At 37.7% G+C, this 25,689-nt stretch overlaps 1 protein-coding gene across 1 annotated transcript in view; it reads left to right on the top strand.

The window, feature by feature from the left end:
* CNTNAP2 (contactin associated protein like 2) overlaps nt 1–25,689 on the top strand; it is a gene marked incomplete at its 5' end in the record, with an annotated part of 659,794 nt that overhangs the window by 262,214 nt on the left and 371,891 nt on the right. Inside the window, one exon of the mRNA XM_026074688.1 lies at nt 21,642–21,761. Coding sequence (XP_025930473.1) covers nt 21,642–21,761 — 120 coding nt within the window. The remainder of the gene's footprint in view (nt 1–21,641; nt 21,762–25,689) is intronic.

Here is a 25,689-nt window from a genome sequence, read left to right as displayed (position 1 = left end):
GATAATCAGAATATGGACTGTTATTAGTGACAAAAATACAAAACAAAACAAACAAACAAAAACTTCTAAAGTTGCTATCATCTGACTAGATGAAAGTGGTGCTTATTATTAGAAAAATAAAAAAACAGAGAATAACTTCCCCCTACAACTTCCAGTGCAGCAGAATTCACTTTGCTAGACATAGCAAAACCTCTCTTTAAGAAAACTTAAACATATTCAAGTATTTTTCATTCAGTGTGTCACACTTCTTGGCTATTAACTGTCCGCTCACTTCAGTGTGGCCCACTTCAGGGACAGTGAGACAGCACCTTGCCAGTGAGGGCATCGCCTGTGCTGGGGCTGCCCCGGTCGTCCCCACTTTGCAGCCCAGCCCAGCTCCTGCTGCTCCCTGAAAAGGCAGAACACGTATTCAAACTGCCAAAGATTACAAAGAATGCTCCAGGAGGAGGAAAAGAGATTTCCTAGGAATAGTACGCGTGTGCTCTCTCTCGCTCTCTTATTTTAATTTTAGCTTAGCTTTCTGATTAGATTCCAGAGAAGTGGAGGGAGCAAGATGTTACAGATGCCACTTAAGAATGTACAGATATTGTACAGCGCAGCCTTAAAGCGCTGCTTCCTCTGCACAGAATGTGGATGCTGCAGTAAATTACGCTGTGCCACATGAATATTATTATTTATTATAAGGGTGCCATGATTGAACAGTATTGCTCCTCACCATCAGCCCAGGCCACATCCAAACCGGGTTGGTGTGCATATCCATATTGCTTGCCACTTCTGATGCTTCATAATATCAAATGAATGTTGTCCTGAGATTCCTCTGCTCCTTATCTGTTTCCTTTGCAGAAAATACTCAGAGAATACTTGTTTAAGGATCTTTTATTCTTGGATCACCTGCTGTTTGCCTAACTATTTCAGAGATAATGAGATTTATTGGTTTAGCTGCTATATGAGATTACAGAGCAGATTTCCAGGTAGGATCACAGAACACAAGGTCTTGTCACTAGGTCCTAAGAGGATCGTATGGCCATTGGTTAGGGCAAGCAACACTGCAGTTGTATCATATTCCTGGCCTGGAGGAAGCATCAGGAGATGAGAGGTATAGCTCAGCCTTCATGTCAGTGAGATTTCTGACTTCTCCACTGACATTGGCATTTTGGCAATTAACATAAAACCAACCATATTAACAATTGCTTTTCTCTGTAAGAATAGGTAAGCCTTCTACTTAGAGTATAGGTTGAAATTCCTAATGCATTTTGCATAGCTCACTGAATAGTCAGTGATGGGAAATAAATTTTCTTCTCTACCAGACAAGACTCTGTTTTAACCAACAACCTGGAGCAAAAATGAAAGACACTGCAATCCACCATGAAACCTAGCATTCAGCCCTACTCTCATTATTTGTTGAAAACTCTTATTAACTTCTGTGGCAGTTTTATTAGAGCCAAGCTAATAAAATTTAGTCCTGCCAGCTCTGAGCCTCGTTGCTTTTATAAAGAAAAGGATATCTTTATTAAAACACCAATTAAAATCTATTTTGAAGGAGTAAATTAAAACTGTGCTTCCCTGTTTTTTCTTTAGTTCTCTGTTCCTGTTACTTGGGTACTGGTAAGATAATGAGCCAGCCTGATAAATTCGCATTTCATGTGCAAACTTGGTAGGCTGACTGAAGATATGTGTCCGTGGGGGGTGGGGTTATGAAAAAACCCTCTGTTTGAGAATGACATAGAGGGTCACAGATATGATGCCTTAGAAAATGCTTTCTAACTAAGTGCATGTGTATCTCTGACTTGTACATCTCTGTTCATAACTGTTACTATTTTTACTATTGGTTGTCTTCAGCCTTTGTATGTTCGCAGAGTTCCTTGGAAGTTTTTAAAAATCACTCAGTATAATTACCTTTTTCCCAGTGAAATGGTAYTACTTTTTAAAAAAAATTGGATGTTACATCCAAGTTTTCATTTATTGTGTAAAATAGGAAGTAAAATATTTAGCAAAGATTTGTGGTTTCTGTATTACCAGGATAACAGACAAATTATGGGCATTTTTAAAGTGTTTGATTAATGGAGATGACTTAATATAATTAAAGGGGTGTCGCGGTCCACGGGAGTGACGGGAAAGAGTCATACGYATTCACAGAATGCAGGTTCAATTCCATCTTTATTCAGCAATTTGCCTATTTTATAGGTACAGGTATTCGGCGCTCTGGCCCTTGATTTGTGGTTCATACAGATTATGTCACAGGTAGCCAATCATTGCACCGATCACGCACGCAGCGGTCATGCCTTGTACCTTGCTACTTATTTAGCAAAACTGTCTAGCCCTTAACCTTGGTTCCCACTGGCTTCTGCTAGTTTATCTGTACTTTCTCAGGATGTATCATTCCCAGCTGCACCAGTGTCCTTGGTAAAACTACTTTAAAGCACGTAGCAACGGCTACAGCCTGAGGCCTAAGGCTTCAGCAAATTTAGCTACTAATGCTAAGCAAGTTGTGCTAAGCAACTAATCCTAAACAGTGTAGTTCCATACTCTATATCTCATATAGGTTGTTGTTCTGAAGGACCGCAAGGGCCCCAACAAGGGGAAAAACGCCCAGTATGTCAGGGTTATGCAACCAGTGCTGATAATGAAGGACACTTYTTATTCTTGAAATTTAATTCTCTAAATTCTTAGTTGTTAAGAGACAAGACAAAAAAAGACAYGATATATTAATTTTTCAAATAGAGAATAAATTTGTTATATTTACAACTTTGCTCATTTGAGCCAAGATGATGTACACATCATATCTGAGTAGATTTAATACTGTCTTCCCAGCCAATTCAGCCCTTAAGTCCAAAATAAATTGTTTTTAGCATTTAAATATAACGAACTGAATCATTTTTGCATTATCTTCCTGAGCTTAAGCATATTTCTTGTATGACTTTCTCTGTTAAAAAGTTATAGAGGAACCATAAATACTTTTATGCTCAGAGACTGTCTTCTGGAAGACTTCCTTGTGAAATAATACTTTTTCCAAAGACAGGAAGAGCTCTGTCTGTTAATTCATTTCAGATGGAAGATACAGCCTAATCAGAAATGTCCTATATTTTGAGAAGACTTGTCACAAAACTGACTACCTCTCATTTCTCCAGTGGAAATGTGTGTGCAGAGCAGTGGCAAACTATCACCTTGACATTTCTGAACATTCACTGGTGAAACTTGATGTTTTAGTCAGTGGCATCTTGAGTGAACAAATCTCAGAGAGGCAAAATTGGGCCTTCTGCAGAAAGCATCATCTCTGCTTTCTTACCAGAGTCCTTCAACAGACCCATGTATATGGAAGCACCTGATTTTAGTAAGATTCAGCACAGGTTCAGCTCTTCATTTAATTGAACRATTAACACAGGACTGCCATCCAAGCCTTACACTGAAATCCCAGTAACAACCCTGGTAGACTGTAACCTGGCCTACACCTGAAGAATAAGCACAGTTCTGGACTGCACCCTGTAACAAAAAGCTGGCTTTTTAAGGCATGGGAGGCTGCTTTGCAAGGCCCCTTAACCCTTTTCATGGCAGACAGATTGCTTGAATTGCTTGAAAGGAGGAATGAGAAAAATAAGCTGGAGACTCAGGGTAGCTGCTGGAAATCCCAGCAGCTGGGTTTTAAAAAGAGGAAGGAGGTGCTTGCAGAAGGGGAAGGTTGGAGCTGCTCCTACCCTCTGGCCCAGGTGCCTGAGGTGATCTGCCTCAGCTGTGGTGATGGAGCACAGCTGCTGTGGGTGTGCATGTGGGGATGGTGAGCTCTGTGGGAGTTCCATTAGCTCTGGAGTTAGTTGCCAGTGGAGGAAAGTAAGTTTGCAGTAGTGAGAAGAATAGCTTTGAGGGAGGTGCTGGTTTGGGGGAGGTTGCAAATGTGGAAAATGTTTATGCACTTACTACTGGGAGTTGGGGGAACAACTGCCAACAGGTGAGTGGCTCCTCTGCTTCTGTTCCTGCAGAGGAAGCTTTGTGCTAGGTGCTGTAAGAAGAGGGGCTGCGGGTTTTTGAGTTGGTCCTTGAGGACTCCTAGTTTAAGACTCTGCTTTTGTGACCTGGGATAAGGAAAGTAGATGCTAGGAGGTAAATAATGCTGTGCTGAAGCTCAGCAGTGTGTGTATGTGTGTCTGAGCATGCTGATCCTAGAGGAATAAGGAAAAACATGAGCTTGAATCCCTTGATTCTCTAGAAAGAGGCTTTTGTCTTTTCTGCTTTTAGCATCCTTTGAGAAAGCACTTCCAACAAGTGACTCATTCTCAGCTTGCAGTGTTGGCATCAATATTGTCTTGTCTTCTCCTTTCCCACACCCTGTGTCTGAACTGACCAGATGCTATGTGTAAGTTTGGTGTGTTCTCTGTGAAACTTCATTTTTAGGGTTTTCATCTCCTTAATGTTGAAAATAGCAGTTCTTGGAGCTCTTCTATAAAGAAATTATACTTTTGTTTATAAGACTTTATTAAAAGGATCATACAATCAATATGCTAGCTTCCTGAAGAGACTGGTCTCTCTTCTAATAAAGCTTTTCAGAGGAAATGTCATTCTAGTTTATAATAGTCTATGTGCATTCATTTCTTAATATTTACTATAAGGCTTTTAAGGGATTTAACATATTGCATTTCTTGCTCTTCTTGGGATGCAGACCATTATTACTGGTTATTTCTAATATCTCTTATTTATTTGAATGTACTTTTTAGTTTGGGGAGGGGTGGGGGGTGGTTTAGTCTAGATTTTCACATAGTTTTTCACATAAAACATACCTAAGCCCCATGTGGCTGTATTGTTGACCAGTATTTGCAAAACTTGGAAAAGAAAAGCTTTGTGCTCTATTAATGTTTTTTAGTTTGGAGGCAAGGGGGTCATTGTGTTTTTCCTGTTTTGTGTTCCAGTGTTTATTTTTAAAAATTGGTGTGTTCTTAGTTTGACTGCTGTAAGCTGGAGTTAGTTTGTTGGCTGCTACAAATTTATTGTCTGCTGAACTGAGAACTGCTTGGCACCAGGTAGATATGAAATGCAGAATGTGTAGTAAATTTGAAGCAACTTGCATTTTTATTGTAAGCAAATGGAATCAGTGTTTGGGACAGAGAAGGCTGCAGTTTCAAAATGAGCAATAGGACCAGTACTACTTGGTGAAGGTTAAGCTAAAAAAATGAACACTAGGATGCAAAGTAGAATATGAATAGTCAATGAGCAGTAATCATGTTGGAATTAAGAAGTGAACTGAAAGTGACTGAGCCTCCCTACCAGATAAGGTGCAAGAGAGAGCGATGGCTGAAGCTGGGCTTTGGCTTCTAACTGGCTGTACAGTTGGGCTGTTTATACGTTGCTCTAAAATAGAATCATGTGTCATGAGTTTTTAAGCAAAAYTCCTATTAGGCAGGAGAAATACATTTGGGATCCAGTTCAATAAGAGTCTGAAGCCAGTGTTTAGTTTGCAGTACTTTCACAATCCCTTAACTTAGTGACCTAATTTAAATCTAAGCAAACAACATGCCAGAATTGTGGCCCCTGTCTGGGGAAGTGGAGCTATTAATGAGCGTGCTTCTTGCAGGCAGCTATAACCTGTGTTCTGTTGTCATGCAGAATGCACAAACAAATATTATTTTCAGGGGACATTTAAAAGAGAATGTGTAATTACGAATAGATAACTTTAAAACAACTCCTGTATGCTGTAAAATCATAGTCAGAATTAATCATAGCCTTAAAGAGGACGCTGTATGTAAAGACTTCAAAATTAATTAGCTTTTTCTTAAACTTTTCCATTAAAACAATCTAGGTTATTGCTTGCTTCACTGTTAAAACACTTTAATTGAAAAAAGCATTAAGGTGCTGATATTAAAATCCCACTGGCAGCCATTATAAAGAATACATTTTGAAGTTGCTCTGTAATTCTGGCTTTCTCAGTCATGTGAGAGAATGAAGTTAATGCAAAGATCAACTGTAAAGATATGTCAGCGGTCTAAATATTGAGAACTTCTACTAAAGACATGTCTGCAGAGGTTTTTATCTCTGCATGTAGCTTCCCCCCCCCCCCCAAAGGGATCTTAAAATTCAAAATAGGAGAAGAAAACTTTTTTTGAAATGATGGTTGCCATTAAAAGGGCAGTACGTACCAACAGCTAACCAAACATTATTATTTAGCTTTTGTACCCTTCCTGTATACTTATGAACTAACTGTAGAATGATTTGCTGTATACTTATGAACTAAGTGTAGAATGATTTGATAAATTCTTCATTTTAATAAATTTTGCCATATGTGGGAGGCAGTAAGTTCAATCTGATAGGACTGTGGAATGAGAGTTAGCATACTTAGATTCAGTCCTTTGTGTTAGCATTTCCCAGTGATGTAATTTCTGGGCAAGTAATTTCTCTTTTTTTTTTTTCTTATTTTTACAGTGGGAATAATGATGCTCTTTGTAAGTGCTTTTAGACTTATGAAAACATTAAAAGCAGAAGAGCTATTTGGAAAAAAAAAATGAGAAGAAAGCTTGCAAAAAAAATTTTTTTGATCCCTTTTCATTCTAAAAGTTTAATGAAAACAGTTGATCAATATTAAATYGGACCCTCATTTATCATTTACCAAACTGGAAACATGTTAAATGTGGGTGAGCTAATGTTTAATGAACTAATGAACCTATTTTCAAAAAGCAAATTATTCAAGAAAATTAGGAAATGAGTACTCTTCCCCCCTCCTGTAAAAACTCCCAATTTTTACTGGAAGGGAGGTGATCTTTCAAAAAATGTCGGCTGCCTCCAGTTACTGCCTTATACACGTGGTGTTTTTGTGTGATCTGGCTATATGAATATATAAGATATTTCTATTGCAGATAGAAGTACAATAGGAAAAGCAAACTCCTGAAGACCTTTGTGCTGCTCCCTGTACATGTGACTGGAGAAGAGGGGCATAACAAGGACTTTGCAAAACCTTTGCTTTTGCCTGTAGGTTATCCTAAGCAATCACCTCTTTGCCCACCCCTGAGTATGAGACTGTTGACCACCCCAAGGTGTTGGAGAAATTCTATGCTGCCTTTAGCAGGAGCCCGTCACCCCTTCTGGAACGTAGCCTGGAAAATGCAAAAACTATATAGACCAATTCAGGCTTACATCTAGGGTGGGGAACAGGCAACTGAGCCCATCTTCTGCAAWGAGCAACTTGGGATAGAGCCCCAGTGATTACTCTTAAGCAGACCTCTCCTATGAGGTACTGTTAGCTTCATTAGAGCTGATCCCTTGAGGTAGCTTAGTAGTTTCTTGCCGGGTAACAGAACAGTGTTGTGCAGGGGTTGGTTATGCTTTGTGCCCAACAAGCAAAGGCAGGGGCTAATGCCCTGGACCTCTGCTGACCAGAGGAAGGGCTGGTCATTTCTCCTGGGGTCTGGTTGCCAGTTTGGTAAGAGGGCATCTTCTCACTGAAGTTTGGAGCTTACTCTCATTAAGTCACAAAATCTGTTATTTGATTCCTTGCTCTTTCCCTCTGTGTGGAGGGGGGCAGGGGTGAAAATGAAGAGTTGAATCAATCTGCATTCCGTCTGCCACTTTTAAAATGACTAACTTTTGTTGACATGTTTTGTTTGGGTTTTCTCTTTTAATGAGACTCACATCTAGTAGTTTTTTCTCATGGTTTCAGCTGTGAAAGAAGTGCATTTGTGAAAGAAAATGGAGAGCAAAGGCAAAAAGAATTAAAAGGAAGGACAAAATGTGGAAATTCATCAAAAGGAAAAAAGGAGGGAGAGGAACCTCATCTGGAATAGTAGTATTAGTATTTCCCTTCCATCTCTACTTTTATATTATACAGAACAGCATAGGAAGGAGGGGAATAAGCTGAGGTAAAAGACAAAAATGGGGCACAAACAATAACAAGAGGGTGTGAAAAAGGTCTTTTCAAATTTTTTTTGAATTGATGTAACAGTCTAATAGGAATTGGTGCTAACAAAAGGAAGAAAAAAGGAAAATAGGTGAAGTGGAGGTATAGCAGTCTGTTATGTGTACTTTGTGCTGAATTTGATAGATAAAATGTGTATTCACAATTTATCTGAAATGACATTTGCTTTGTATGAGAGGTATGACATGCTAAGGATGTAATGAAATATGTATGATGTTTAACTTGAAGAAGAAGAGGAGAGTCATTGCACATGAACTTAAGTTCATGTTCATAATTAGAAGCTTGGGCATTAATGTCTTTGTTTAATTTTTTTTCTATCCCCAACTTAAGTGTAATTTATGCCAGACAAGCAATAATTGGAGACTTAGTTTGCTTATGAGGTGAAACAGTACTACAAATATTCATGAATTTATTAATTTTGGGATGAGCTAAAGAACTGGACAAGAATTAATCTATGTTTTTGCCCCAAAATCTATATATTACCTTCTTCTAAAAGTCACCCCCCCTCCCCCCCCTTCTGAAAAGAAGCAGTTGGATTATATGAGCATTTCAGAGAAGACTGCCCTTTCTTTCCTAACTTGTCTGGGTAGATTCTGYTGCTTCCGGAGGTTGGAAGGGCAATATTATATCCAAGTGTTAACATTAAAGTTTACTTGTGCTGAAGCTTTTATTGTTGTTATTGGCCAGGAGAATCCTGCAACGCAGCAATGAACAGACAACTTTGAGAGGAAGCAAGGGCTAACTTTGTGTGGGAGACCAAAATGTTCCCAATCATGGTCAACCTAACGGTAGCAGGGATATTGTGTAGGAGGTGAGTGGGAAAGGGCTGTTTGTGGCAGAGCTCATGCTGGAAGCTCTAGAATAAGGAGGCCCAAAGGGACTAGGTATTACTATACATGGCAGGGAAAACAGATATTTAGCAGAACATAAGCCATCTTTCTCTAGTCTGCCCTCTGTATTACCTTCCTTGGGGAACCTACAACATCATCATCTCCAAGACAGTGGTTTTTAGTGTGCTTTGTTTAATGCCACGACAGGACAACTCTTCTTTGGCACCCTTTCAGTCCACAACAACCTTCTTGGGGAGTAAATGAGACCTTCCATACCCCATCTAAAAACACTCTTAGCTATCCTATGTGTTTTTAATGTTACTTGCATGCCTTCCTGAGCTGTGTAGGTGTGACATGTGCTTTTAGCTCCATAACATGGCAGCTCAGTTTCCTAGCTCTTTTGTTGTATATTAATGGTGTTTCATGTGGTTCACATGGTGTAAATAGACATTTTAGATTAAGTGGTGTGAAACCCTAAGATACTTCTTGTGCTTTGTATGCTATAATTTACCTTAATTATTAGTATGACAGCACTTATCTTTATAATAGTAATGTGTGGCTCCAGTAGTAAATAAGCATAGAAAATAATTACTCTATGCATACAATATATGTTCTAAATGCGTTGGGCTTTTTGACACAACTTGTTTTTTTGTTTATGGGGACTTTTAAACCATTCATTGTATTCATTTTTCCAGTATACTCAAGCTTGTTTACAGTGGAAACTTTTGGCAGTTCTACATGTCTTCCTCAGTGATTAAGCATCCATGTGGACCCTTCTCAGTCGGGGCAAGAGCTGTGGTGGTTTTGGCAATTTGTGTGGTGTTTTTTTTATTATTATTATTTTAAACTCCTTCCCAATATGCCATAATTTAAATGGGAGACAAAGCGGGAGTAGGGCCAAAATAAATTAGCAGGAGTAGGTGGGGTTTGGTATCAGTCATGCTCCATAAGTGTCACCTTAATATTTCACCTTAGCTTAGACAGCTATAACTTTCCTGTTTAGAGAAGTCTTTTGGCAGAAGTAATGGTGGAATGACAGGCGGAAAGCAGTAGAACTCCTCAGATATTTTGGTGAGGTCTGGGGAATCCTTTAGGTATATTTGCTTTTAGCTAACATTACTAAAACATGGAATAYGCTAGTGTTTCCTAAATACAGTTTGTGCTGATATTAGTAGAAGTACTTAAATGTGTTGACTTAGACAATTGGCTTGACTGTAGTTCTCTGTTTTCTCAGTAGAAGGGTCAGCTGTACTGCTTGTCTAATACTACTCATTTATTTTACTGGAACCAAATTCTTTCTTTGAATCTTATTGCAAATTTTTAAGCACTTGTGTTCCTATGTAGCTGTTACATTAACTCATTTATCACTTCCATATTAATTTCCCTAATCACTTGTCTAGGAGAGTTTAGATTAAATATCTTTTGTAGCYGTGGTTACTCTGTTTTATATGGGCATGTTTTCAATATGCCTAGCATTTTTAGGTTCAGAAGGAGCTAATATATGTTGTAAAACATCAAGAAAACATAACGTGCAATTTCACACTTTTTTTTTTTAAGACATCTGCCACAGCTACTTAAGACACTACAGAAATCACTCTATACTTCATGCTCAGGCTGAGCTATGCAGGCTTATCTGTTACCATGCATTATGTATTTCTGAAATTCTTAACTGTGCTTCTCCTTTTCAAATTCATTTTTGTTCTTCGCATTTCCATGTTTCTGAATTTCTTTGTGGCTGTCTATCAACTACAGCAGTTTGTTTCCTCCTTTTTAGTTTTTTTCTAATCTGCTTTTTTTTTCTTCACCTGTTCTTTGTATTTTCTTTCTTCCAGCAGTTTGATGATTATGAAATGCATTCTATAGATTAAAAGCTCCATTGCATGGAAGCTGGGAACTTCACCCAGTTCCTGATCACTTGAGCTACTTATCAGGCAGAATGTTACTGATCACAGAGAAGGGAGATGTTTTCTGTTGTAGCGTAGCTGAGTACAGCCTGCAGATTCAGGGCTTAGTAAGAAATTTAATGGTAACAATAAATGAAAGGGGAAATGTTTACAAGAGATAAATCCCCTATTCTGACCTAGCATGCTATTTGAAATGCGTATGCTGTATACTTTCCATATATTCCTTTTCCCCTCAAACATTCTAAATAAATGCAGTGATCTTGGTGAAAGAGAGAGAGTGTGCCAGCCAATGCAACCTCCAAGGTACCCATCTAACATGATACTAACTTCACAGCTCATCCATTACTTGAATGAGATGTGAAAATGATTCCCAGTAAGCTGCCAGGATACAGTCATTCCCACTTGAATGTAGTGGACAGAAAATATGAAAAAAGGAACATGAGGCAGATATTTCTGCTGAGATATTTAAGTTGGTTAAAAAAGTTGAGTTCTACTACAAGTTACTTAGTGACTAATTGAAATGAGAAGATGATACATTGTTTGCAAATTATTATGTTGTTAGAGAACATTTTGATTAAAATAATGTAAATGTTGAGAAGAATATTTGTTTTTGTAATGTTTTAGTTCTTTTCTATAGGTGGAAATAAGTGCTCAGCTCCTCTAGAAAATGCATTATTTAGTGTCTGTGAATCTATGTGGATAGCAATGCTAGTTATGCTTTACAGCTATGCGAATGTGGTGGACTATCCAGCTTTAAAATTACAGTGCGCCTTACATGGAGATGTTTGGAATGACTTGCAGTTCTTCCATCGAAATGTTTTCATCTTGAATAGTGTTTATTTCAGCCATAAAGAAACATATTAGAATGCAATTTTAAAAAAATGTTTGTGTATCCTTGAATGACTTAATTCTCAAAAGCACCTTGTTAAAAATTGGTGTCTAATTAGATTTCTCTGGTGTGATGTCTGTAGGCTGACACTGTAACAAGGATGCTAATTGCCTAATCTATGGCTTCTAACTTAGAATCACTGCTAAATTTGTTGTTTAAAAATTCATCTTTGATAAGACTTGGTTTCTTAAATTCATTTTTCTTCCCCCCTTCTCCCCCCCCCCAAAAAAAAATCAGATTGGCGGAGAAACAGAAGCACCTTTGTTTTTTCCATAGATGGGATGTTTTTATTCTGTATTCACAGAAAATTCCTGGGTTGCACTACTGTGTGGTAACTCAAACTACAGTTTTCACCCCTGTAGCAGTAATCTTCTTCATTATCCCAGTGGCAAGGAAACACATGCTCTATTTATCATCCTAATGGCAACCCCCCTACTTTCTTTCCTTTGTTACCACAATAGTAATTGTCTTGTTTATCACTGACATAAATGAGCCTAGAGTCAACTTGACACAAATTTGGCAAATTTCCACGCATCTTATTATTTTTACTTTTCTCTATTTTAATTTCCTTTCTGTTTCTAGAGGCATATTTGAATATTGCACTAATAATAAGAATCCTTTATAAGTTCATTAGCTCACAGTAGGAAGGAGAGGGAGAAGGCGAGGCCTGTATAGCAGCTGGGAGGGAGACAATCCATAGCTCCCAAGCTTTGAGAATGCAGCAGCTTCGATCAGTGGCAGTGGGAGGATTGCTGGTGCTCAGTCACAAAGGAGATTTGCTGATGGAAGGTTATAGCTGTATGACAGCCAATACAGCCTGGCCAGAAATGTACACGAGTCCAAACATAATCATAGTAATTCTTCCTCTTGGTTTACCATCCCAATCCACTGCAGGGGAGGGAAAAAAAAATCAGAAATGGACTGTGGAAGTGGACTTTACAGTTATTGCTGACTTATTTAACTTGTAGTCCACTACAAATGTAGAAAGGGAAAATACAATTCTGATAAATAAAAAGTGTAACTTGTAGGATGTGCAAATTAGTTAATCCTGCTTTGTGGGGTGATGTTCGTTTTTGTATGTTGTACTTGGAAAAAATTGGAGAGTCCAGACTAGAGCAGCAAAAATTATGTCACCTAGAAAACGTGACCAATGGCCAAGACTGACAAACCTGGATTGTTTAGCCTAAAGAAGAGGAGAGATGCGTGTCTGCAAATAGACAAGATTGCTGCAAGGAGGAGAGTAAGCTGTTCTCCAAATCCATCGTGGGTAGAATGAAAAATGAGTTCAAATTCCTGCAGAGCAATTAGTCTGGGGAGAAAGAAAGGGAGGAACACGGATGTGGTAGGGCTGGGGGAGCCCTGGAGCAGGCTTTTTCAGGAGGCTGTGGGATTTATGTTAGGGGAGATTTTGAACTGGAAAATGTCAGGAATGATACTTGGGTGTAATTGAGCTTGTTTGGGGACTCAGGTGGATTAGATGATCTTTGAGGTTCCTCCCAGCCACATGATTCTGCTGTTAAATTACTTACAATTAGGAGAAAAATGTTACACTTTTCTTTTTCCCTTGGCATTCATTGCTCCAAAAATAACTTGGACCTGGTTGAACACCTTTTCCTGGACCATCTTGTAGAATGAGGTAGTACTTGTTTGATGTGATGGCAGAACTAAGCCCTTAAGGCTTCTTAAATCATCTTGCTGTTGAACTGCTGTGTGTTTTGTAAAAACAAACAAAAAAATTCCTGCAACTGAGCCTGTGTTATAGGCTCTTATTAATCTCATGTGGCCACAATGCAAAGAAGTAGTTCTGAACTCTCAGAACTTGTGTATTTGAACTGGCCAACAGCGAGAGCTAAGCAAGGGCCCCCACAATGATTGTATCCCAGGGAATGAAATCACACCTTCATTTCAAGCTAAAAGTGTTTGGAGATGCCAGGAGTTGTGCTTGCTTGTGCTTTTTGGACTGAAATACCTTGATTCAGCTTCTGGCTGTGGTGGTAACATAGTCGTGGCTGGGAATCTACAAGTCTTAGTTTTAATAAAACTGTAAAAATGATCGGCTAAGGTAGCTGACAGACATACAACATATACTAATGGTCRTGTGCCATGCTCTGGGGGACTTCTTTACAGTGCCTTGCAGTCTTCTCAAGTTCTCTTATTTAAAGTGAAAATTTCCAATTGCATTTATATGTGATAATTGCATTTTTGCTAAAAGTGGCTGTTTATGTCTAGTAATGTCTCTTTAAAATTGGGAAGAAAATATTCTCRTGGGTACACCATGAGGAAACAGATTGTACGTATTATTCACAGGGGCTTGACAGGTTTTAGTTTCCTCAAATTTTCAGTTGCATGTTAAGCCAAGAAATGTAGGCTTTCTGATTTGTGTTGTTGTTAATACACCAGTGATACTGCATTGACAAATGCATGTCATATTTGGACCCTTCCTTATTTCCTGGCTTTCCCTGAATGCAAGTCATTTGGCTGTAACAGAATCTAGCAAATTGTTGTATTTCTTTAGAAAATTTAGGATTGCAGTAGATGCACTTTCAAAAAACAAAAACATCTGTTCTTTCCCCATAAGAACTTTAAATATCCAAGTGAATCTTTTATGCACATCTTTCATTTAAGATGTGCATAAAACCGGACTGCAATGCTGCCTTCTGCCTGCCACTCCTCTAGAAGCTGTCAGTTTTCTTCCTGCATATGGGCCTCGCTGCAGTTACCGACACGTTCAGGCGCCTCTTCTAAGTGTGTGTCAGCTGGGCTTGGCACCTTGGTGTTGCAGCTAGTGTGGTGTGCTTGTACTTTCCTGCTCCGGTGTGCGTCACAGTGAACACAAAACAAGTGTGTCCAGCTGTCTGCCTCCTTGATTCTGAGTGTTAGGTGATAAACTTTGAAGACTTGTATAGCATATATATTAGAGGCTTATCGCTTATTTAAAATGCTTCTTCCTATTCTTTGACTCATTATGGCAACTGCATTCTGTGAGGTCMTCTGAGCTGTCAGTACCTGAAATTTGGCTGTTTGGCTTGCAGTGAGTTGCTCCTGGCTGAAATCTTCCTTCTTATCATGCAGAGATTGCCATCTCAAAGTCCATTGAAGTTTAGTTTGAAGAGCTATTGGTGGTGCTCCAGGATGGTTTATATTTTTTATTATTATTGTTCCCCCTTTTTGTTTGTGGAGAGGGGATATTTGAGCAACTATTTTTAAAGGATTTTTAAATCCAGCAAGATTTTTTGAAAAGGGGTTTTTAGCTGCATGCAGGAACACACTCTTTTAATATTTATAAATTAAAATGATTAGTAAACAAAAATTGCAAGACAATCCAAAAGCAGAAGCCTCAGTTACCTTAGAATGCTCTATGCAGATTTTTTTGTTTTGGGTTTTTAAGGTTCTGGTGCTCTTTTTAAGTGAATGCGCCTACACTTGGGACAAATAAGTTGGTGTGCTGAATTGGGCTGCAACATGAAGAACTGCACATGCATCTCAAATCACAGTGCTGATGGTTTCCTTCCATCCCTATTCTCTTTAGTTTTTGACTTGTAGTTTAGTTTAGATTTCAGCCCTCATACCTGAGGGTGTTTAGAGCTTCTGTAAACCCACAGCCCGAAAGGGTGGAATCAGGGGGACTTGACAATGTTCAACAGCAATTTGCAATCACRTCTGCTTTGCCACCAGCAACTGATAAGGAAGGGCATCATTATCACTTGGTAGCTTGACAAAAGCTGCTTCTGAAACCRTTTCAAGCTCAAGATAATTAAGATCATATTAAGTTACTGGTCTATTAATGAGTAAAGTCTCAATCTAGTTAAACTTTCTCGGTCTAGTTAAATTTTCAGCTTTTGTGTGTGTGTGTTTGAGAAGACTCATCTGGCAAGGAGTATGTATGCGTACATGCACATGGGAAACTATGGAAGGATTTACATACCAAGAATATACTCACTTGTTAAATATATGTATGACTATGTTTTACTAAATTTCTATTTCCATTTGCAGTAGTCCTTGTTTAAAAACAGTAGTGACATTAAAAGAAATTGAATTAAAAACATGACAAACATTATCAGCTTGGATACAAAATTGCCCATCATAGCAGTTTTATTGTATTACCTTGGGAGTATACATTGATACAGTATGAATTTCTTTGAGCAATACTTCCATCTCATTATCATATCCAAGAAGGGTGTTTTACTTTTAAAATATATAAAAGTAAAATACATGTTGACGCTTGTGTTTTTGGCAGACTCTAACAACACTTGTGTACTCATTCTAATTTGACTATAACTGGAAACAGAATTTTGGAATTTATTTGACTTTTTGCTTGTTAAGGATTATAAGGATGGAGTTCCAAATTACGGTATTTTCATATCCAAACTTTAAACAACAATGGGCGTAAGGTTTGTGTCAGACCATTGCAGTGATTCTCCTGTGGAATAATAACATAGAAATACTGCTGCTTGGATGCTGGGGGTTTTTTTGTTTGTTTTCTATTTTCTATTAAAAATGAAGTAGCAGAGCAAACTGGCAGCTTTCAGCTTCATGCCTTCTTAAGGCGAAGGTTATCTCATGAGTAGTGCATTAATGTCAGACTACATATCTGGGACTTGGAAGAGGTTTTTTTTTCCAGTATGTAACTTGCTTTGAGCCCTGGTGAGACTTCTGGTTCACTTAACCTACAATAAAAAGTCTCTGATGCAATTTCTCCACCAGTATAGCTTTGGGATGAATATGGGTGGGATAGATTTGTTATTGTGGTACTGAACAGAGAGAAGGTTCTGCTAACTGAGCAGAAACTAACAGTGTATATACATGTTTATTTTTTTTAAGCATTTGTGTTTTCAGTTTTGCAGTTGATCTTCTGAATATATATTGTAATAAAGCAACAAATGGAACTCATTCCTTTCTTCAAAATAAACTCAAGGAGTTCATAGTATATGTGGACAAGCAAAACAGTTTTTCGTTATGAACTCCAGAAGTATATGACGGTTGCTTGATAGCAGTGACTGGGGAAAACACTTGTAGCAGAGGTGGTGGTGGGGCTCTTTTAATACAATGGCCCATCTTGGGGAAGATGTCGTTGCAATCTTGCTATAGTGCAGTAATTAATATGCAAGTTTGGCTTCAAAAATTCTTAAATATTACGATGCAGGATACTTATCTCTTTACTACCACACTGCAGAAGCATAATTACAATTATTATCAAAGATTTGTCTGTGACTGCTAACGAGATAACAACTTTGTGAATGTTATAATTTAAAAGCATGCATTTTAAGAAATCCCTGAAAAGGCTCAGGACATATGAGGTTAATATTTAGGTAGTAATGGTAACTTGGGTATTTTGAGAATTTTCAGTGTCCTAACTGAAAATAATGGAATAGAGAAGTACTTTATTGAATGCAAAAAAATAAAAATTGGTTTCTATGAACAGTGCTGAAACATTGTGGAGTTTTTAGGTTATCAGGAATAATCTCAGTATTTTCTGAACCTTAACTCCCATTTCCTATTTTTCTGGTACTTCATTTCTGGAGAAATGATGCAACTAAGACTGTAAAAGACAATTTAGCTCAACAATTCTAGCTATAGTATATTGAGTTGAAAAGAATTTGCAACTAGGGCTAATTTCTGTGACTGCAGATATGCCATTTCACTATTCTCCTGTTTCTCAGATAAGTTGTTTCTTTCCCCCTTTCTTACCTGTTTGTTTTCTGTCCCCTTTCAAGGGGCTCAAGACTTCATAGCAACTTGAAGGACATAAATACTGAAACTAAATGGTCAGGGAGGTGCTTGGATTTTTCTGGGAAGATTAAAGTCATGGAGAGATCTAGCTAAACTTTGTGCATCTGATGCATTTCCTGYTTTTGTCACTTTTCCTGTCATTTCACTTCATCAATTTATATGGATCTGTACCTTCCTTATGCTGCTGTAAAGCCAAGGAGACTTAACTGCTATATTAATAGTGCTTTAAGGGAGTTTATCCCCTGCAGCAGCTGCATTCACTGACAGAAAGACGTTTACAGTATTTTAACATATTCATCRAGTCAGATGGTGCAGACTGTCAGGCTAGGGCTCCTGTTTATAATGAACTTACTACTTAAAGAGGCTATTTGTCAGCCCTAAAATGAAAGCTGTGCTTTTACATAGCATTGGGAAAACTGTAGTTTGCTAAACAAAGCTCTGAAGCTCTAGGARAACCTCATGTAGGGTGACAGAGTTGTGAAATCCTTCTTGTCATTTGGTTATTTTACTTTCCAAAGCAGAATCTCTCTCCCAGCTGGCACTGCTGTTGGCTAACTCTATTTTGATCTTTATTTTTCTATGCAAGTCAAAGTGAAAACAGGATTAAGAACATCTGCTCCCCTCAGTGAGCAAACAGCAATTGAAATGTATGAAGAGTTGACCATTTCTGACTTTCAGCTAACAATTGGGAGCTGGAGAAAGCTCTCCTGTAAATTGGTTTTCTGAACCATTTGGTTCTCCCCAGCTGTTTAAAATTGAGAAACCTAAAGCTAGGAAATAAACATCGTCTTCCCCATCCACCAATACCTCCCTAGGGTTCAAGCAAACGATTCCTCAGGAAAGAGTGAAGAGGGAATTGATAGAGAAATGCTATAGTGAAAATGATGCTAATTTTTGTGGTGATACAACTTGTTGTTGTTGTTCTGCTTTGCTAGTCTGTTGCAACTTTTCTAGGAAAAGAAACTTTTTTCCATCAAGCTGTGGTCAAGCCCACACTGGTTCATGATGAACTTCAAAAAGCACTGGCAGTTGCTTTTGTGAGCTGATTAAAATGACTGGATTTTCTGCCCAGACTCCTACAGTTAAAGCAGCTTGGTATTTCACTCCAGAAATTAAAATGAGACTCTTTTTGGTRTTTCTTTTCACTCCACATTAGAACGCAACCAAGACCTTTCAAATTTTAGCTTGAAGTGGTTTTAGTGGTCTTGGTTTGATCTGTATTGTTCAGGTAACTGAACTTTAAAAAGACTATACCATCATTTTGTTGCTCTTATTCTCCTGCTTTTGATTCTGTTCATTTGTGCTTTTTACCTGACCCTCAGAACTTGGATTACTGTTCTATCCTATCCAGGCTTTCATCTCATATGTCTTACTGGCAGTCTGTCTTGTGATATGAAGGAGAATGCCATTGGTAGGTTTTGRGGGTGCAGTGTGGTGTGTGTTTTTCCCCCCTGCCATCATTTCTTCCCCCTTCTCTGCCCCCCCAAATCCTTCTGCCTGGAAAGAAAACAGGTAATTTTTTTTAGCACCTGGACATATTATGCTAGAAATTGCTTGGCTGAACAGCAGGGCAGTGAGTTTTGCCCTTGGCTTGAACGGTTTTAAAGTTTAGCACTATTCTGAATCCTTTTAGGAATACACACGATGTTTTTGGACCATGTACCAAGAAAACAAATGCACGTTTTTGGCGTTGTAATTCCACTGGGTTGAAAAGCAAAAACTGTTGACCATTTGTCATCTTTATATCATGTTTTGCTCTCCACCCCCTCAAAGTTGCCTTGTCTACCTGATGTTTGTTGCTTTTTGTCGTGCTGTTTGTTAGTGGCTTCTCTTTGCCATCTGAATTCAACGTAAAAGTGTTTTTCTATCGTTGAGTCTCTCCATGCATTAGAACATGATTGTATGCTGTTTCCTATTGCTTCTTAATTAATAGATATTTTTTCAGTATGCATACTTCACTTATCCCTTTCATTTTGTTCCTATAATGCCGTTAGGTGTTTTGGTATGTTAGTTTTTTGTGCCAGTCTACCCTTTCTTTTCTTGTTTATTCCTGACAACCCACTTTTAAGGTCTTCAGGTATGCATCTACATATACATAAAGTCAGCCAAGAACCTACAGACCCTCATAAAAACATTTTTCATATCTTGAATTTATTTGGAACATCCCACTGTCTTGTCTTCATTTAAAGAGCTAGAGATTCATTTCCATTGTGCAGTGTTCAACAAAATGGTGAAGCTTCACAAATGCTGACTTATTAAAAAGCATCCTGGTCTGCACTGTTAAATAACTACCTACTTCCTTCTATTCTTCTGGAATGGGAGAAATAGGAAATGGTATGTGGACCCCTGTATGTAGGATGCATGTGGACCCTTTAAGTTTCTGTTAAGTATTTAGTATCTAGGAATAAATGAATATCTGATGAAATAATGCAAGTTATTCATTTGTTGTCTTCTATATAACACTATATATAGAGATACTACTACAATTCAGAAAAATCATTAAAGAACTTGGAATGGCATAAGCTGGTCTTTCCCAAAGGTGCAATGTTGGAGAAAGAAGCCATATGGCCCTTCATAAAGATCTGGATACTACAAAGCTCTCTTGGTTTTTCAACTGTTCAGAAAGAAAAAAATACACAACTTCTCGGAGACTGTAAATAGTATTTGTAATCTTCTCTGCTTGTTCTTGAATGTGCCTATTAAAATTTGTTACTTGGTATCATAACAATCATATTAATGGAGTTGGTGTTTTGTGGTTCAGTTTGGATAGAGTGTAGAGAAAAATCTTTCAGAAGAAAACTAGTTTTGAATTCCCTAACAATACCGTTCAACTGAAAATCAGCACAAAGTGTCTGAAAACAGGCACAGAGTCTCCTTAATAGAGAATCCATTGACCTTAGTTTGGGGACCAGGGAGGGGAAATAGCTTGGAATAGTTCTGTTTAATTAGAAGTGTCCACTTGTAAAAAATTGACTTCGGCCCTGTAATAAACAAGTAAAACTTTCCAGAAAAATTACTTCTCTGGCATAGACAGAGATTCTCTTTACACACATGTGCATGGTCTTTGTCTGGCATTCATGGCAAGTCAGAATTGGAGATCTCCCCCCTGCCCCCAACTCCCCTTTCCTTCCTGTGTCTTGATAGTTGGTGGGAGGCCTTGAGAGGGGCAGGGGGGAAGGAGATCTGTTGCTCACTTATCTGGAGCCCAGCAGAACAGCTCTTGCTTATGGACACTTGAAATAAGGCCAGTCATAGCAAGGAGATCACTTGTAGGAATTGCCAACAAATTAGTTGAATTTGTAGAGTGGCTATGAAGTCTGGTTAAACAAACAGTTAATTTTTTTTAGCTGTTGGTTGATTCCAAACAAAAAAGCTGTACTCTCTGATCCTTGGACAACAGAAGCATTAGACGTTATTAAAAATGTTGTGTTGGGTTTTTTTTGGGTTGCCTAGTCCAACCCCCAAATTCTTTTAAAAAAAAATGATATATACCTTTTCTGTGCATAAAGTGACTTATCCATATATAATATACATCTCTACATGAAAGTCATTCATTTCAAAGAAAATACAAGGATTACTAGAAAAATCTCTCTTGACGATGCTTATTATGTTGTGATGTGTGGACTATTCATCATGACACAATCTGACAAGCAGTTTTACAACTTTAAATGGAAAGCAGTATGGAGTAGTCAATCATTAAAGATAATAATAAAAAAAAAACTAAGTCAATCATACTTAAACTTCCTCAATAAATATTGAGAACACTCTAGATCCTGCTGGAACAGAGTTTGTTATGTAGGTACATAATAGATTAACTGCAGAGCTGTGCAGAGGGTGAGTATTACAGAGTGAGAAATGTCACTGTTTTGAAACTTGATTTTATTCTGAATTGTAATAAAACCAGGAGAATTCCAAAAATTGCTGAGAGAATTCAAAGCTTTTTGAACCTTTCAAATATATTTTTWAAAAAAGGAGAAGAGGGGAAAAGCATTGGATCAATGAAGGCTCCTCCATTTTTAATATAAAACTGCAGACATGGTATATTATCAAAGTTGTGACACAAAGCCATTTCAGAAAAGGTTTGAAGTTACTCTTGAAAGTGTTTGTGGGGTTTTTTTTGTTGTTTGTTTGTTTGCTTGTTCTTCAAAGTTGTTGGAATTGGCTTCTCATTCTGACTTTCACATGCAAAAGTAATTAAAACTGTATGCCTCAAGATTTTTCAATAACTTCTGTATTTTTTGGAAACACATTGTTTTCTGTGAATGTCAGTGACATTGAAGTTAAGCCAAAGGTACAGTTCTTGATATAATAAGGAATCTAATGTCAATATATTGTCATTATGGATCCTCTGTTCCAAGATTTGTAAATCCTTATTGCTGTATCTTATTTTATTCCAGCTATTTATGAACTCTCGTGCGAAGCATACAAACATTTGGGCAAAACTTCAAATAACTACTGGATAGATCCAGATGGCAGTGGGGCACTGGGACCTTTGAAAGTTTACTGCAACATGACAGGTAACTGCATTGTATTTACTAATTTAAAACTTTTTTTTTCAATGTAGCTCTTCTTGACAAAAGAAAAATAGTTGCCGAAAGTTTTTGATGAGAGAGACCATCAAAACTGCAGTCACCATTCAGCATAGTCTGGGAAAGGCAGCAGCTGATCCATTTCATAAACTTTTTGAAACACATCTATTAACATTAAAAGGCCTTTGTATCCACAGTGGTGCATCCAAAAAAAAAAAAAGGCCAGTCACCAAAACTGTTGTATTTAAACATATTTGTAGAAAACTAGTTTAGTAATGTCTGGTTCATGGGGTACTTGAGAAGGCAGCTTTCTAGGCATGTCATAATTTTGTTTCTGTCCAGTTATTGCTGATTTTCCCACACTGACCACAATAGGCAGAGAATAGAAATCATTTATGAGCGTAATTTGGGGTTTCCTGTTTGTCTGTTTTCTCATCTTTCTTTTAACTGGGGTTAGATTGACTTATCTTGCTTAACTTCTGAGACAGTGTGTATATGCATTATATTAATTTGATTTCTTTTTAACTTCTTCTGCTTTTAACACCATTTTTGCATGGATAATCTTCCATCTGGACATTCTCACAGGAGATATCCTGCCTTAATCATCAGCATTGCCATTCTGAGGTAGAAAAATACGATAATGAAAAGACACAAAGGGTGTGGGTTTTTTTCTCTCTGAGAATATTTTTCTTTGATCTGTTGATGACATGACTGTGTCATGTATTCCTTTTTTTTTTTCCCCCCTGAAATATTGGGCAGCTGATTCAAGAGACATGTCTCCTGACTTTCCTAAAATGTCTGCATAATGAGTTCAAGAGTTGCATTAGAAACCTGGCACATGTCTGATTCATCTGACTTCAGGATCAGCAACAAGAACCTGAAGGTGCTATCAGAGGTTGAAACAGTAATTCTGCCTCTCTAGAGATCACAGTACCTGAATCCCATAGAGCATTCCCTGGATGCAGAGACCTATATGTGTTTGGACCTGGGTGTGGGCTTTATCCTTTATCTGACTTGGCTGGGACAGATTTAGACCAAAAAAATGCCCAAAAGGGTGCACAGGCAGCAGATCCCACAGCAAGTGCTCCTAGGTAGACAGGCTGTGGGAGAGCAGGAGAATACCATTGTTTAATATTGCCATTAAGTTCTGTGTCTGAATAATAAATGTAGCCCTAGAAATAGAGCCTGATCTAAGCTCTGGGAGGTTTACCAATCTTTCTTGGACCAGAAAGACAGGCCAGCCAATCCGTACTGAGACACAGGTGTAAAGGCAATCTTTCAGATAAGTGGATCCTTACCCATTTAGGGCTTTTTAAATCATAACCAGCACCTTGAACTGTATCAGTAACTAATCAGGCAGGCACTTCGGGGAACAATGCCAGGAATTTGTGATATATTACAGCAATTTCTGCTATTCGAAAGAACTGCTGCGTTCAGCACTAGCTATAGCTTTTAAGTAGACTTCAAGGGTAACTTGTAAAGTAAAAATATACTGCAGTAATGGTGTTAGGCATGAAAAAGTACACCTATCCAGGACTATGGCATCAGTCATTCATGCTAAAATTAAATACACAGCAGAATGTCCTAGTAGTTTGTCCAAAACTAGAAAGGAAACAGTCAAAAAAATTAAAAGCAATGATTTCATCTTCCTAATGTTTCTTGTCTACAGCACAGTTTCTGGAATAGGTATATACATAATTTTCCTAGCCAGTAGGAGGATATCATGAATGGTAGGATAGATGATTTACTGCTCGTTCTCTTCCGTGGTGTAGATCATATCCAAATGAAGTTTTCCATTTTAATGGTATTGATCTCATCAGCAACTCTTTACTACAAAAAAGACATTTTGCATTAACATGAATATAATTCTCTATTTAAAAATAAGAACCTGATGGAAYTATTTCTCCATTAAAATGCAAATGACTGCAAGAAGTATGTGAAAATTGACAAGAAGCAATTTTAATCTCCACTTCTAAAAGTGGAAGGCCACTCTGACAATCATTATTCTCAGATAGCTTAGCAAAATATTTACAGCACATCACCTATATACATACTGTAAGTACCTGTACATTCCAATTGTTACAGTGTTGATATTCTAATTAGCAGTCATCTTAAACACTGAAGACCTTGGTGGCGGGGGAGAAAGATGTATTTTTCAGTAGAAAATTCACAACTCCCTAAACCCTGCTCTGAATTGATGTAAAATAGTATCAGTAATGTAGGAACTAGAAAAAAAGAGACAGAACGAAGGCTTAACTATGTTTCTTCAATAGTTTATTTCCATAGCACTCTGTAGCAATGCCAAATCTYATAATATGACAAAAGGTACTATAACATGTTAGAATAAGAACAGAATTATCAAATAGTTCTAGTATCAAAAATGTGCGGTTTTATGGCCTTAGTACTGTATTTGAAAAGGTGCTTAAATTAATTGAATTACTCTAACTTTTTAATGAAGATGTAGCTAAATAACCTACAGACCTATCTACAGTGAATACAATGCAGAGTATAAAAAGCACTTGATCCCTGCATATGGCAGGTTAGTCATATTCTCTTTTAGTAGAGACATCCTTAAATATTGGCAACTGCACTTTCTTCTTGGAGAATCAAATCTGAATGTTCACATGAATGTAGTGCTCTATTAAATAAACATCTCTATCTTAAAGCACCACTTAAGATGCTAATAGACGCTTTAAATATTCCTTGCTTCGGTCAGGTAGAACTGTCAAGTAAGAGCATTTTAGTGACTAAAAGGATAATGTAACTTACTAGTTTGGCTCTTAAGGAATACAAGTCCACAAGAAGGTTGGGTTTATTAGCAAAGAAAGAACCAATTTTCCTGAAAACAAAATGGCTTAACAATTATGTACTGGTATCACGCTTACTATAGCATAGTATTACCAGTGCAAAATGCCGGAGAATAAGCTGCATGCTCATTTGACCGTAAACCTTCAGGAGGAGGGATAATATCCTAAAAAGCCATGGAACTGTATATCTGCAAACTAGATCTCTACCTCTTGAGAGTACTTTATCACAAATTTCATGGTTTCACCATTATGTCATCCTTTCACCTGCAGATTCTGTAGTCCGAATGTCTTGGAGATCCTAAATGTGTCAATAAAGTCTCCTTTTTCAAAACTGAAGAGAAAATTACAGTTCAGTAGACAGCTGTCTGGGCATATATCTGGGTATAATTCATGTCAATATCTTTAGTGTGTCTTGATTTAGTAGACTGGCATGTGTCATGTTGATGAGGCTTGCCCTTCACAGATGTCCCTGTGGTAACTGAAAAATGCTTTCATTTCTAAGATATCCTTGGCTGTTCAAGAGTGTGGTCAAAGTCTTAAAAATACATGCATGCATGTGCACGAACACATGCACTTCCAGAAGCTATACGTGGTGCCTAAAAACTATTTTGTATTGTCGAAGAAAACCTCTCACCCCACTTTAGTCCATGTCTTCTCTCAAGCAAATCTTACATTTACAGTTCTACATTTCAAAAATGGAGGAAACTAGCACTTCTTAAATTTTGTCCTCATAGTTTGATATTTCACATTTAAATATTTTTCTGTTGTATTAAAAAAAAATTTGAAAAATTGTAATTCCTGTTCAGCAGTTTTCCAAATATTTATCAGTAGAAACTATGTAAATTCTAGGAAGTTTTTCTTCCTTCAAAAACAAAACTGAAAATGTTCACTCAGTAGTAGCTGAAACTTTTCAAATAAATGTACTTGTGGAAGACTTTTCCTTGAAGCTGTAATGTGTTATTCTGTGTAACAATTAGACTGTTCTTCAGGTGAGGCCAACTTGTGGTCTTAGCCCTGTAGGGAACTCTTCCAAAACTCTGTCATCTCTAGGCTGGGTTCTTACATTATTACCCTGTTTCACAGACAGGCCCACAGTGCAAAGTTAGGCT

Source organism: Apteryx rowi, unplaced genomic scaffold, assembly GCF_003343035.1.
Source record: "Apteryx rowi isolate R43461 unplaced genomic scaffold, aptRow1 scaffold_395, whole genome shotgun sequence".
Classification (NCBI taxonomy): domain Eukaryota; kingdom Metazoa; phylum Chordata; class Aves; order Apterygiformes; family Apterygidae; genus Apteryx; species Apteryx rowi.
The sequence above is the reverse complement of the archived record's forward strand: the minus strand, read 5'-3'. Positions and strand labels throughout refer to the sequence as shown.